The following is a 14,706-nucleotide window of genomic DNA, read 5'->3' on the forward strand; positions in this document are numbered from 1 at the left end:
AAATAAATTAGTATCTTAGAATCATGAATCATTGCTTATAGCTTTAGATAGACATTTCCTCTCAAATTAACACAACGAAAAAACCCCCAAAGAACAAAAGAGACTGCTTTGTAAAAAAATCCCATTTTTTGATTCCTTGCAACACCGCTGCAGTGTCCCACAGTGAGTTCTTAACAACAGAACGTATAAATAAAAAAAGGCAGTGTTCCATGTAAAATAAAAAGTACATAAATAAATACTAAAAAAAAAAGTCTTTTTTTTTTTTTAAATTTTCGTATAAAAACATATTTTAAAAGGATCCTTTAATAAAAGCATCCCGCGTCCTTTGAGAGAAGATCTCCCTTGGGCTCGCGCTGCGCGCCAGCGTCTCTGGGAGCCCGCCCTTCACTTGAAGGCCTCGGGGATGTGTCCCATCTGCGACTGCATGCTCGTGGGAGGGCTGGAGATGCCTTCGGACCAGTCGGACACGTTGGAGTGGGGCGAGGAGCTCGACCACTGGTCCGGCGACTCCGGCGACGGCGTGAGGAAGGGGTGGTCGGGCACCTGGAGCTGGTGGCTCGGCGTGTTGTCCAAGGGGGAGGAATAGCTGTGCTGCGAGGGCGGCGTCAAAAACTGCGTCGCGGCGCCCAGGGGCGGCGCGAGCGCCGGCGGCAGCGACGTGGGCAGCAGCTGCGGCGGCTCCTGCGGCAGGATGGTGTGCACGGCGATGGGCCCGCTGCTCACCGGCTGCAGCTCGGCCGGGCTCAGCTCGCTGCCCAGGAAATTTTGGCCCATGTGGCCGCCCGCGTTGGAGCTGGGGTTGTGGTGCTGCGGCGGCGGCTGCTGCTGCTGCTGGGGCTGCTGCTGCTGCTGCGGCTGCTGCGCCAGCTGCGGCGCCTGCTGCATGTTTTGCTGCTGCATGTTTTGCTGCTGCATGTTCTGCTGCTGCATGTTTTGCTGCTGCAGCTGCTGCAGCTGCTGGCCCTGCAGGAGGTGAGGCTGGGAGGCCAGGCGCGTGTTGGGCATGGCCTGGTAGCTCATCATCTGCGACAGGCTGGTGCTGGGCAGGCCGTTGTGCAGCGAGGTCATCATGCCGTGCTGGAGGCTTGGCGTCTGCTGGTGCGGCCCGGCCTGCATGCTGCCCCTCAGCGGGTTGTACTGACCCTGGGCCATGCCGTTCTGCAGCCTCGTGAGCCACTCGCACTGCCCGTTGAGGCTGGCGGTGCCGCCCACGGAGAAATTCATCGGGGCACTGCTCATGGCCGTGCTGGGGCTGGAGACGGGCAGGTGCGAGAGGCGCGGCGGCACCGCGTCGAAGGCCATCCTGCCGGAGCTGCCCATGGCCATATCCTGCTTCCCGGCCATGTTGAGGTGGTTGATGCTCATGTGGGCATCAGGCATGCCTGGCAGGTGATTCAGAGGCATGGAAGGCGACTGCTGGAACGGAGAGGTCATCAGCGGAGGAGAGGCAACATCTGACAGGTACCCATGGGGCGACTCCAGGGAGTCCACGGGCGACAGCACACTGGAGTTGTCCAGCAGGCACCCTTTCCCATCCTGCGATTTTTTCCTGCGGGCTTTGAGGTCTTTGGAGTCCTTGCCGTTGCAGCTGAGGCCCTTGGTGCTCGGCTTCCTGGCCTTCTTGCCCTGCCCGGCGGGTTTCAGGTTGCCGATGTAGCTGTTGGGAGAGCAGAGCGGCGGCGAGAGCGTGGGGGCGCCCAGCGGGCCGCCGTGCAGCGGCGGGCTGCGCACCAGGTTGTACTCGTCCAGCAGCCGCACGATGTCGTGGTGCATGCGCTCCTGGGCGATGTCCCGCGGCAGCCGGTCCATGTGGTCCGTGATGTCGCGGTTGGCAAAGTGGTCCAGGAGGATCTTGGCCGTTTCGTAGCTGCCCTCTCTGGCTGCGAGGAACAGCGGGGTCTCCTCCTAGAAATCCAGCAAAGATGGTTGGCTTTATGTTCATACATTACTATCCTGAGCCCCATGCCCACAACCATGGAACTGGGTAGGGCAGAGGGACTTGGAGCTGTCTCCTGGCAGGGTTTTGGAGCTGTTTCCTGGCAGGGTTTTGCTGCTGCCTGTTCTAATCCTGCTGAGCCATCTCCTTGCACTCAAACCAAGAACCYTAAGGGAACCCAGGGGACATGGCCACACTAACATCATATCCTACCCCTCACCAAGCACTGCGCAGGCCACCAACATCACCCTGAAGACCAAATCCCAAACTACTACTTCAAATTACATCCATCAGCTCCAATCACAGCAGAACAACCAAATAAGAATCACAGTGTCAGACTGTCTTGTAGCTTAGATAAATATTATCCTTCAAACTGCTCACGGGACAGTTTCTTTCTTGTTTATTTGCCAGCCTAGAAGCCCCCCTACCTTATTGTTCTGCATATCCTTATTGGCACCRTTCTTCAGGAGGACAACTGCAGCTTCAACGTTGTTCACAGCCGCTGCCCAGTGAAGAGCTGACTTGCCTGTGAGGGACAACCACGAAAGACAYGATGCATCAGCAAGAGGCAAGAGGAACAGCAACCACCCGCTGCCCACCGCCTCCGAGCAGGGATGTGTGTGAGACGCCTGCAGTACCGAGGTCATCCACGGCGTTGACATCTGCGTGGCAGTTGATGAGGTCCTCCAGCATGCCCTCCACAGCCAGGCGAGCAGCCAGGATGAGCGGCGTGGTTCCATCGTGCATGCGGGCGTCAAGATCCGTGGCTCTGTTTCTAATCAGGATCTGCCGCAACGAGATCAAAGCACGGGAAACGCAAACATTAAGAGAGGCAGATGGCAGAGAGTGCAGAGAGAGACCAACATCCAGGGCTTGGCAACCCCTTCCCAGGTGTAGGGTCCCTGGAGGCATCCCTCCCTGCTTGGGGCAGATGTGCACCAGGAGAACTGCCACGGGGAAGCTCATGCTGATGCTCTGCTGAGATAAAAGAGGCTTCGGTCTTCAAGACTTTGCCTTGTACCTTGCCAGGGCAGTAAATGACTACAGCAAAACTGACTCTCTAGAACAAATTCTCCTTGAAGTTATGACCTCCTCAAGCAAGGACAGGATCAGCCACAAAACACACAGAGCGCAAATACTTTTGCCTACAGATAGAGCAGGACAGAACTCCCCGAGACGGGCGGGCTAAAGGTGGAGGTACCTGGAAGACTCCTTGGGCATCGGCTGAGACCGCTGCATGCAGCGGAGTCCTGCCCATGTTGTCCTGGATGTTGGCATCGGCGCTGGCCTCCAGCAGGCGCTTGGCAGCGTCGGAGCGGGAGTAGCGGGCGGCCAAGTGCAGCGCCGTCTCGCCGGTGCGGTCCGTCTGGTTGTGCAGGCTGGCGCCTTGGTAAATGAAGTCGGAGATGACCGCAGGGGCATCGTCCTCCTCCTCGCTGTTGCCGGTCTCCAGCCCTCCGCCGCTGCACGAGGCGATCATGAGAGGGGTGAAGCCATCTGGGAAACACGGTGAAAAAGGRCTTTTTAACTCATCTGTGGTGCAGGCATATCGGCAACATGTTCTGTTTGCAAWGGCTGCTTATTCTCGTGGGTGCCTAGAGACTTTGTTCCCGACATAAAACGTGAATATCCTTCCTCTGATATGGATCTGAAATTCTTTAGCGGCATCTCATCACTCACTGGCTTTCCTATTTAGTCTGCAAGCTTGGACATTGCAACATGCAAGGTGCAGTCTATTACGGAAGGTTGCTCAAAGMAAACTTTGGTACATAGGAAAGCCTTAAATATTTAAATTATTTCAGAGACAGATTCACCATGAGGGGGAAGATCTTGAACCGTGCAGTTTGGTGAAGGAATCTTGGATTAGCAGAGAGAGGGAGCTGCATGATTTAATAGGTGCCCTCTATTTCCACCTCTGTAATTAAACAAAGAGATCTTATGGAAAGCAAAATGCAATAGGGTCTCTCTCTGAGTTGTGCAGAAGAGTAGGTCTGCAGTGTAGAAGAATGGCTAGCACTGCTGCCTCTACATTTGGCTGAGAGATTTTAGATTAGCTGACAAGTAGCACAGCAAGCGAAAGGCTTCTGCCTTACCAGGACCCCTGACGTTGACATCTATGCAGTCGGCATCRATTTCGCCTTGCGGTGGAGTAGGTGCCATGGAGGATATGCGGAGGTCAGCCGCGTCCAGGTGCTGCTGAGTCCACTGCCTGTGGTCTGTCTGATCGTCGGTATCGGGCAGCATTGCCTGCTCCTCAAACTGAGAAAGGACGAAAGGAAGTGAACCCCAGGAAGATGCACAAGACAGGGGAGGGAGGACGGAAAGGGAGCTYTAACTTGGGAAGTTCTGCGAGTCACAAAGCTGCATTTGTCATGCAGGTTTGAAAAGGAGCCTTCAGAAGGGGTGAGCAGCACAGGCTGGGCCCCAACGGGTCCATTCCATTGCTTCTCACTGCACTCTGCTCCCTTCGTGTCAAAGCTGAGCAAATCTCTATTTGCAGCACAAAAAGGAAATCTTGCACTTAGCCTACCCTGAACTTCTTGGTGTCCAAGGTCTCCTCATCACCCCATTCATTTTGGTTGTCATCCATCAAGGTGCCATCTGAAGCATTTTTGAGGGGTCTTTAAAAAYAAAAGCATGGAAGAAATTAACTCCTCTGCAAGAAGGTCTGTGATTTTCTACCYGATTATCTACCTGTGCTTAACTACAGGCAAAAACAGAAAACAGAAACAAACAAGGCAATTTCCAGAAAGCTCCCCTCAAGCTGCCTGTGATTTAGTTTTTTAACAYGTGCAAACAGACCATGAAGCATTCAAATATTCCTCCAAACTGCAACACTGTTTTCCCCATGCAGGTCTCTAAGACCYCCTCATTTCCTCTTCCCCATTACACCGACAAGCAGCAGTAAAGAACAAAACTCGATCGGGTTCTTCGAGAGGAGCTCCCGAGCAGCCCCAGTCCGCGTGTTTAGTGGACCCACTAATAATTTAGTGGGTTAGCAAGCAGGTTACTCACTTGAGTCCAACAGAATCCTCCCCAAGAGGTTCTCGCCGCTTCTTCTTGCTCGACTCGGTCACTTTGAAGCCTTCTGGGAACCAGAGCTGCCCATGCTCCCGGCGCCGCTTGCGGGACACCAGCACCCCGACGCCGATGAAGGCGAGCAAGACCAGCGCGGCCACCACCACGTACATAGGATAGAGCTGCGAGCTCCTCGGGGGCTCCGCTGTTTCACCTGCCAAACAGAGGGGCACAAAGAGGCGCTGAGACATTAAGCTGCATAGCAAAGCAGTGACAGAGTGGAAATGAAGCAAAATTAGTTAATAAAGGTACCTAAGGCTGATCCAAATCAGCCCCCCCCTCCCCAAAATAAGGTCATTTTATATGCTATTAATCAGAATTGCAAACTATCGGCAAATTCTCCGCTGCACAAGCCAGCTGCATCAGGAGACAGCTTTACTTTTTTCTCCTTTAAGGAAAAGGATTAGCAAACTTCAAATCATTGCGCTTGCATTGAGCTGTTAAGACAAAAGGATTTAGGGGGGATTTTCGAGATACAAACTTCAACTCCTTGCATGTCACTGATTGATTGGAGCTGGTTGATTTTTCCTTTCTATTTTTTTTTTGAAAAAAAAAAACTTTTATAGCATAATGATTTTGAAATAAACCTGGAATAAGCAAAAATAATAAACTATTTTTGTATTATTTTTTAGAAAACAGACTTAAGGGAAAAATAAATGCTAGGCAATGCAAGACCAGACTGTGCTCACATACATTATCTGAGCCAGCTGACAAGTATCCAGACATGGATAGGGCTGGAAAGTTTCGGTASTCTCTCATCTCCATCCAACCGACTGCACTTACTTTTAACAGCTTCTATTTTATAGGGGATGTTCAGGTTGCCCAGGGAGGCCAAGGCACCCAGGAAAGCCGCCACGTCGGTTGCGCTCTGGAAGCACTGGGAAGAGGACTGGATGCATTGGCGGTTATCAATTTCCAAGTAAACGATGGATCTGTGTGAGAGAAGAGTCAATGAAAAGTAAGGAGGGATGATCATGCTGAAAAGACAGATAAGACCCGTCTCCCTTCCCTCCTTAACCCTCTATCAGTGGCTGTTAGGAGGYGGGAACCCATTTCTTGGCTTCTCTGTGGCCCGAGCTCTGCAGCTYACGCCGATGGTCTATTGGATTTGTGTGAACGAAGGGAAGTCCAGCTCCTTGTCCATAGGAATGCATGGCAGGCTCTGCTTAACTCTCTGCTTTAGAATTACCCAGACACTGCAGCATCTTAAATAAGAATGCTATATAGGAGCCTTTAAGATCTTTTCACATCAGCTTCCTTGCTGAAATTCCTTTGGTTTCCAGACTTTTGATTGAGTCCACAGAGAGAGGGAAGGCTGGATCTATATGTTTATACCAAAGATCTCCAAACTCTTGCCGCTTGCAGTAATTGAGTTTTACAACAAAGCTCCAGAAAGCATTTCCCAGGGAGAAACTGAGGCTTAACTTAATGACTTCCTGAAGTCAGACAGATGGTCAGACCAGCCGCTGCTTCAAGGACCCACCCAGCCCAGTCCTGGCTCCTAACAATACCCAAGGCTCCTTTAATCGTGAGAGCTGCCGAGGCTTCGTGTCGGGGACTCCTGAGCGATCGCTCGCTTTTCCCACAGAAGAGCGAAATCCGGTTTCTATTCATGCGGAAAGCAACATCAAAATACAATTATCTGGCCCACATCCTTTTCTTCATAGCATGTTACTATTATCAACACAGAAAACAAAGGCTGCTCAGCACAAACAAAAACAAAAACAACTCATTGATTCCTCTTACCCTCTGATGTCCATCTGATCCAGCTCTCTCTTCTGCCTCCTGCCAGCCCTGGAGTAGAGGCTGCTCTTTACTTTGTTGATGACGGCACTAGACATATCTGACCAGTCCTCTGTGGACCTCTTTATGTAATGCTTTTTCAGCTCTTCCTCATTGCCATAGTATGGAAAGATCATGTACTCTCCCTTGGGGTTCTTCTTGAAGACCACGTTGGTGTGCAGCACGCGGCTCAGCTCCCGCAGAAAATTGAAGGAATTGTTCTTGAGGTTCTCCGGAGTGATCAGCACCACCACGACCAGCGTGCCGTCCGCAAGCTTCTCTGGCATATTGTTTGCACAGTCCAGACCATCCCATTCACACTCAAAATTATTGCAGCCCTGGTCACAGTGACCATCGGAGAAGTGGTCTTTACAGTACTGGTCATACAGAGGGCTGGGCAGAAGAAAGAGAAAGGCAGAAGGATATGTTAGACTGAATACTGCTCAGGTTACCTGTCTGCTGAGAAAATAATCTGTGCTTCACAAGGATATCTCTTTCATCTAAGTGCTGCTCATCCTGATGGATGCTAAAGCATTTTATAGAAAAGGGAATTGTTTCATGCAGTGCTGCAAACTGTACATCTCTGGGGGTGAAGCTATAGAATCATAGAATCATAGAATCATAGAATGCCGAAGGTTGGAAGGGACCTCAGAGGTCATCGAGTCCAACCCCCCTGCTCACGCAAGGTCACCTAGAGCACATGGCAGAGGGCTATAGCACATGGCACAGGGCTAAGCTGTCCAATTGCAGGCTGCATTTTAGGCGACAGAAGACAAGGACAAATTACTGTGACTCAGTGAAGATAGGGGGACACAAAATAGCTACTCAAACCAGAGTTTGTCCAGGAATTTGGAACTGAGCTCGTGCTGTTGCCAAAACCAATGTTTGGTAAATGCCTGCATGCTAACATCATCGTGTGTTCTGGCTGGTCTTCCTCTGAACCCTCGCTACGCTAAAACGCTCTCTGTTACCACGGTGGGTTCCAGAATAATCTAGCAGCCAGTGGCTGCAGGGGTGATGCAGGCAAGGATGGCTTGGAGGAATCTCACTGGGACATGATACAGGCGAGGATAGGGAAGCAATCCRGGAAGAGGCAAACACAGAAAGCTTCTAAGTGGGTGAAAAGCTCAGTAAACTCCACAGGTATAAATGCCACATGGTGGCTTGAGATGCATATATATAAAAATATATATCAGAACATAATATAAATATATATATATCAGAACATATACAGCACAGCAGTGAGTGGAAAGCAAAATAAGCTATAAAAGAACACCTGAACTTCAGAGCTTTAGCAGATACAACCAGAAAATATCCCCAGATGATCAACAAAGAGAGAGGTCTTGGTTTTAGAGCAAGAGGGCCAAGGAATAGCAGGAAGGTTGGACTAGATGATCTGTAGAGGTCCCTTCCAACCTTAAATATTCTGAAATATTCTGAAATATTCTGAATAAATCACTTACTTGCACTGCCCTTCGTACTTCTGGCAGTCAAAGCCATCGTAAAGGCAGCCGGCGTTGTTGCACTGCGCGTCGCACTTGCCGTCGTTGAAGTATTTCCAGCACTGCAGGGACTGGGAGCAGTTCTTCCAKGGGTCGTTGAAATTGAGGGAGCAGTCGCCTCCGTCCCAGCCACACGCGTGGTTGTTGCATTTCCCGTCGCAGATCTTGTTGCCCGCGTACCCGGCGCAAACCGCGATCTCGCACTTCTCCTCGATTTTGGGGGGGATGATATCCTGCCCGATGCCGCCTTGGAAATCAAAGTCAAGGATGTGGCAGTTGAGGCCATTGAAGTTGGCGGGGCAGTTGCAGCGGTAGTAGGGGGAAGCGTCGCCGAAGAACTCGCAGGTGCCCCCGTTGTAGCAGGGGTTGGAGTTGCAGGGGCTGCTGGCCGGGTACTGGCACTCGGGACCCGTGAAGGCCGGTGCGCACATGCACTTGGAGCTCTTGTGGATGGAGATGCAGGTGCCTCCGTTGAGGCAGTGCAGGTTCCCGCACGTGCGCGAGTCATTCTCGCAAGTGGCACCAACGAAACCCTGGGGAGGTGACAGCAAGGAGGGCGTTAGCATCACGGAGGCGCTGCATAAAACACCCACGTGCTTTGGGAAACTGAGCACAGAACTAGTGAGTTGTGTAGACACAAACAGGGCGTAGCTCTCGGGCTTCCATTGGAGCTAGTGAGGGACAAAAATAGTCCGCAGCGTAAACCCTGTTAGACCATCCCCTTCGTAATGAAAAGCGGCTCTTCTCCAAAGCGGCTGCTCCCCTCCAAGGGCAGCAGATACCTACCAGGGGGCATTTGCAGATGAAGCCACGGCCGGTGTTGCTGGCAACGGCACACGTGCCACCATTCCTGCACGGTTTGCCTTTACATCCATCCACCACCGTGTCACAGCGGCGCCCTGCAGAGGGAGAGGGACGTGCGTGAGACACCGAGGGAGATGTGCGAGACACGGCGGGACGTGCGAGCGACAGGAGGGCTGCAGGGGGGACGTCGGCGGGCTGTGGACACGGTGCTCACCTGTGTAGCCGGGCCGGCATTCGCATTTGTAGTCATTGACCCGCTGCACGCAGTTCTGGGTGCCGCGCGCGTCGCAGGGGTTGGACAGGCACTCGTTGACGTCTCCCTCGCAGCGCTCCCCTACAAAGCCAGGGGGGCAGATGCAGCTGTAGCCACCTACCCGATCCGTGCACTTGCCATTGTTAAAGCACTTGGGCCCCAGGGTGACAGGATCAAAGAAAGGGCTGCAGTCATCCACATTGATTTCACAGTGCACCCCTAGAGAAATGGGGGAACAACCCACAGAGCTTGTCAAACAGTGCCGGGGTGCCCGGTGGTGCCTCGAGCGCATCTCCCTGCCACGAGGCCGACCCGACGAGCTCGGTGGCGGTCCGGGCCACTGCTCTGGCAGGACACACGCAGCGCCCTGCAGCCCGAGCCCCGGCTACGCGGCCTTGACGCCTAAGCTAGCGAGCCAAGCCAAGCTCTGCTGCCGCGCTTGCTGCTAGCAGCCTGCGCCGCTAATGAGCACGTACCGAGGATAGCAGTACGCAACCCGCTAATGCCCCAGCCTGGGGAATTAATTTACCTTGAGTTCCTCTAGGGCAGGAGCATTTGTAGGTATTGATGAGATCGATGCAGGTTCCTCCATTCTGGCACGGGTGGGACAAGCATTCATTGATCTCTTCCGAGCAGTTAACTCCATGATAGCCAGCCACACACTGCAAGGAGGGAAGAGGGCAGCGGTTGGAGGTGTTCGCTCCAGGAACGGTCCCACTCAACCTGAGTCCCTAGATGGCTCCTGGGACATGCAGATGCCTGGTCTATTCCAGCCCCTGCCCTCGGGAGCTCTCACAACCCCACCAAGAGGGCCGAACGACCTTCACTGCCCTCGCTCCATGCTTCAGCATGGGAGAACGGCTGCAAAGGAACCCAGGGAACATCCTCAGCCTTTAATCTGGCAAAGGGGCATTAGGCCAGGCTGACATTCTGCTGCTTTTGCAGAAGAAAGGCTGCTTTCCCCCAGTGCATCTTGAAGCACAAAACAGGCTGTGATGTGATTCTACCGAGGGCAGAAGGGCTGCGGGAGGAAGCAGCAGGGAATCGCTGGGGGTGCAGGCTCCCCCATGGCACCCACCTCACAGGAATAGCCGCCCAGGTAGTCGGTGCAGGTGGCTCCGTTCTGGCAGGGGTTCGGGGAGCACTCGTCCACCTGCTCCTCGCAGTAGCTGCCGGTGTAGCCGGCTTGGCAGCGGCAGAAGTGAGTGTTGCCCGTGTCCACGCAGAGCCCCGCGTTCCTGCAGAGATGCGCCACGTCGACGCCTGCCAAGGAGAGCGCGGTGAGACACGGGCACCTCAGCAAGAGCCAACGGAAACCCCTCCTGACCACACTTCATGTGTCCCACCAGGACTGCAAGCTCCAGCATAGTGTGTTCACATCAGAGTAGCCCCTGAGATCATTCTGCATTGTGCCAGAATTGAACTCATCTGCAGAGCCCAGCAGCACAGGCGGCCGCTGTTCCTCGGGACACAATCCCAGCCCTGCTGAGGCAGGGAGTTACCTTGCTGCTTGGCAGCCACCTCGCAGGAGACGCTGGGCACGTCGCAGTAGAGCCCTGTCCAACCACTGTTGCACTCGCAGCGGTACAGGTTGTTGGTCTGCCAGCACTTGCCTCCGTTTTTGCAGGGAGAGGAGTCGCACCAGCGCACCAGGTTCTAGACAGGGGACAGCAAGGGATGGAGGGTCAGATCCAGCCRGCAGATACCGACAGCGACTGGGAGCAGCAGCATGAGAGAAGCACCCACAGCCGAGAGGGCAAGAGTTGTGTACCTGGCAGTTGAGGCCGGTGTAACCCTGGGGACAAGTGCACTTGTATGTCCCATAGCTGTCCTGGCAGGTGCCCCCATTCAGGCACGGCTTCGAGTCGCACTCGTTGATGTCGTGCTCACAGTAGCTGCCCGTGAAGCCGGGCGGACACAGGCAGGTGAAGGTGTTGATGCCATCCACGCAGGTCCCGCCGTTGAAGCAGGAGCTGGGAACACAGACACCACATGCCCGTGAGGCTTTGCCCTCAGCCGACGTGCTGGCCATCCCTGCGAGCGCAGGGCACGAGCAACTGGCCCTTGGCAAGGCTTTGCCCAAGGTCACAGGGCACTGCAGGGACTTCAGCCCTTTGTGTAAACCCTGCATCAGCACCAGATAAGGGCTGGCCCCACAGCCAGGCCAGTGCAGGGCACTCTTGGCTAGTACCTCTCGGTGCAGTCAGGCGTGTTGTTCTCGCAGTGGATCCCACTGAAGCCGGAGGGGCAAGTGCAAGTGTAGCTGTTGACGCAGTCGGTGCAGTTGGCACCATTCTTGCAGGGATTGCTGGCACACTCRTTGATGTCCTCCTCACACTTGGGCCCACGGAAACCAGCCAGGCACTCGCAGAAGAAGGTGCCAACTCCRTCGGAGCAGGAGCCACCGTTGTGGCACGGATCTGCACAGAGGGGACAGGCACAATCAGTGCAATCCAGCCCCAGCACGACGGCCCTGTCCAGAAGCTGCCCCACAGCGCAGAGCACAGGTCCCCTGGCTGTGCAGAGCGCAGGACAGAGCCAGGGGACAGAGAGAGGCCAGCTCAGCACGTGGCGGCCAGGACAAGGCAAGGGTGCACAGGACACGCTTGCTCACTGCCTGCACGTCACCTCCCCATAATCTCCTTCCTGTCGGTGCCCGCTCGGCCTTGCATTGACGCAGGTTGACCGAGGCACCCTCGAGACGCCCCAAACGCCCCCAAGCAGCGTTTAGCCCCATGGGAGCCCTCCCCACAGCTCGTCTTGGCCCCAGGAGGGGCAGAGGGGCCTTGGGGCCAGGGCAGGGCCCCAGGGCGGCGCGGGCTCTTACTTGGCTTGCAGTCATCGATATCGGTGTCGCAGTTGCGGCCGGTGAAGCCGGCCTTGCACAGGCAGCGGTAGCCGCCGTTGGTGTTCTGGCACGTGGCCCCGTTCCGGCAAGGGCTCTTCACGCACTCGTTGATGTCGATCTCGCACGTCTGACCTGCGAGGCAGAGCGGGGCACATGCTTGAGGGGTTGGGAAGCAAGAACCGCAGGGACGGCATTGCCTGGGCCCACGGAAGGGTCACATTGTGGTCCACTTCAAAGCAAGGGCTGGAGCCCTCGCAGCAACAGCCSTTGTGCAAGGGCAGGTGAGGGACTGTGTCCCATGTGCTGCTGCTGAGCAGTGGGGAAGGTCTGAGCCTCCTGTGAGGATGGGCATGGTGGAGGCTGCTCCATTGATGGGTCACACAGGCAGCCACATGCCCCATTTCCACCCGCTGCCCTCACCTCCATGCAGCCTTCCCTTCCCTCTTCATTCTTTCATTCCCCAAGTAACTGAGGGAAGAAAAGTGCCTGAGGGGGCTCGTTGTGATCAGCCCAGACTCTCCTGGTGTGGAAGCACCAGCCCAAGGCCCCGCCGTGCCCAGGTACCTTGCCAGCCAGGTGGGCAAGCGCAGGAGAAGCTCTCGTAGTCCTCCGACTCCCGGCATTCGCCACCGTTCTTGCAGGGAGCGTTGGCACAGGGGGCCAGCACATCCTCACACGTGGCTCCTGCGACAGGACAGACCCAAAGGCTTGAAAATCCATCACGATCCTCTCACGGTGCCCCAGGAAGGGAAGGTGGCAAAGCCCGCGATCCTCTCGCTACACCCAGCACCTTCCCCAGGCATCCCGAGCTGCTTCCAGGGTCCGGGCTGCCGCTGTGCAGCGCCATGGGACCCGCCTCCCGCACCCCTTCCAGCCCTGCCAGATGGGAGGGCCACGTTTCTCCACCACCCTTGGGTGCCCTGTGACCCCAGCTCTCCCCAAATCCTTTCAATTGTTGCCGCTTTGGGCCCACTGAAAAGCTGCAGTTCGGAAGTGAAGTTCGGGGTGTCTTTGCCCCTCTCGCGCTCCCCTGCTCAGCCGCTTTTCCTGTTTACGCCCAGCTAAGGGACACATTCCCTGCAAGCCCTTATCTTCCTTGTCAGCCAGTATCTCCCAAACCGGCCCTTGCTATTTTCCAGAGCCTTCCACTCCYGGCCTCACCCCTTCCCCATCCCCCCAGGGGTTTCTATGGCTACTGCCGAAGACGGGAAATGGGTCACGGCTTCCTACAATTGTGCACAGGTTGCCGAGTTGTGCCAGAGGAAGTGGCAGGCCGGCAAACAGGAATCGGGTCAGCAGATCCCGCCGGCCCCGAGCCCTCGCGCAGCCGGCACGGGCTCTGTTTTTCCAGCAAGTCCGTCAGGGATAAGCGGGGCCGCTCGCTGCACAGACCTCGGGGCCAAGCATCCATCTCTGAGGATGCCTCGTGGGCAGGTCTGGCTGAGCAGCCCTGGCCGTGCAGAGCACGGGGCCCTCGAGGAGGAGGGACGGGAGGAAGCCCTGGCCGGCTGCTTCCCAAGGCTCCTTCACGTTTCCTCTGGCGAGGCCAGGCTGGACCATGGAGCGGGGAGGTGGAGCCGCCGACCCGAGCGCAGCCCCCAACCCGTGAGCGCTGAGACTGGTTTGCAGTCAGGAATCACAGAATCACAGAATGTTCAAGGTTGGAAGGGACCTCTCGAGATCATCTAGTCCAACCTTCCTGCCCAAGCAGGCACACCCAGAGCATGTGGCACAGGACGGCATCCAGGGGGGTTTTGAAGACCTCCAGAGAAGGAGACTCCACARCCTCCCTGGGCAGCCTGTCCCAGGGCTCCGTCACCCTCACAGTGAAGAAGTTCCTCCTCACCTGGAGATGGAACTGCCTCTGTTTCAACTTATACCCATTGCACCTTGTCCTATCACTGGTCACCAATGAGAAGAGCTTGGCGCCTTCCTCCCTACATTCTCCCTTCATGAACTTATACACGTTAATGAGATCCCTCTCAGCCTTCTCCAAGCTGAACAGGCCCAGCAACACAGTCGCACACTGAGGGATTGCAATCGCTCTGGGATTGCAATCTAGGATTTCAACCCTGAGCCCAGGGGGACGGCCTGTGGTTGGGGAGCTGCCCCCCTCTCACCTGTATAGGGCAGGAGGCAGTTGCACTTGTAGCCAGCGACATCGTCAATGCACGTGCCCTGGTTCAGGCATGGGTTGGAAGCGCATTCGTTGATATTGGTCTGGCAGTTGGGTCCTGTGTTTAAAAAGATACATATATAGACGTGAGACACTGGTTCTGTTGGCAGTATCATCATGGGAGAGGGCCAAGGATATGCTGGGGACGCAATGATGACAACAGCAGCCACCCATTGCCCTTGAAGGGCCTTGACTCTTAGCTCAAGCTGTGGGAGCCTGTGCTCTGTTGAAGGCCCCTAAGATAACTTGCATTTCCACCACTCCCATCAAGACCAGGCATCTCTTATCTACACCGTGAAGCCTCGTGGTCCACCCAGAGCTCCCGCC

The 14,706-nt window shown here is 55.2% G+C and overlaps 1 protein-coding gene across 1 annotated transcript in view; it reads right to left on the reverse strand.

The window, feature by feature from the left end:
• Positions 1–259: 259 nt before the first annotated feature.
• NOTCH1 (notch 1) overlaps positions 260–14,706 on the reverse strand; it is a 37,251-nt gene continuing 22,804 nt past the window's right edge. The window contains exons 15-34 of the mRNA XM_026049283.1: positions 14,324–14,437; positions 12,768–12,887; positions 12,183–12,335; positions 11,547–11,775; positions 11,127–11,328; positions 10,858–11,011; positions 10,434–10,618; positions 9,885–10,017; positions 9,317–9,574; positions 9,085–9,197; positions 8,260–8,831; positions 6,761–7,189; positions 5,798–5,946; positions 4,952–5,168; positions 4,467–4,557; positions 4,030–4,195; positions 3,138–3,433; positions 2,575–2,722; positions 2,365–2,462; positions 260–1,905 (exon numbers count right to left, since the gene is read on the reverse strand). Of these exons, the coding sequence (XP_025905068.1) occupies positions 385–1,905; positions 2,365–2,462; positions 2,575–2,722; positions 3,138–3,433; positions 4,030–4,195; positions 4,467–4,557; positions 4,952–5,168; positions 5,798–5,946; positions 6,761–7,189; positions 8,260–8,831; positions 9,085–9,197; positions 9,317–9,574; positions 9,885–10,017; positions 10,434–10,618; positions 10,858–11,011; positions 11,127–11,328; positions 11,547–11,775; positions 12,183–12,335; positions 12,768–12,887; positions 14,324–14,437 (5,348 nt within the window). The 3' untranslated portion in view covers positions 260–384. The remainder of the gene's footprint in view (positions 1,906–2,364; positions 2,463–2,574; positions 2,723–3,137; positions 3,434–4,029; positions 4,196–4,466; positions 4,558–4,951; positions 5,169–5,797; positions 5,947–6,760; positions 7,190–8,259; positions 8,832–9,084; positions 9,198–9,316; positions 9,575–9,884; positions 10,018–10,433; positions 10,619–10,857; positions 11,012–11,126; positions 11,329–11,546; positions 11,776–12,182; positions 12,336–12,767; positions 12,888–14,323; positions 14,438–14,706) is intronic.

This window comes from Nothoprocta perdicaria, unplaced genomic scaffold (genome assembly GCF_003342845.1).
Source record: "Nothoprocta perdicaria isolate Ctin4 unplaced genomic scaffold, notPer1 scaffold_6, whole genome shotgun sequence".
NCBI classification, from domain to species: Eukaryota; Metazoa; Chordata; class Aves; order Tinamiformes; family Tinamidae; genus Nothoprocta; species Nothoprocta perdicaria.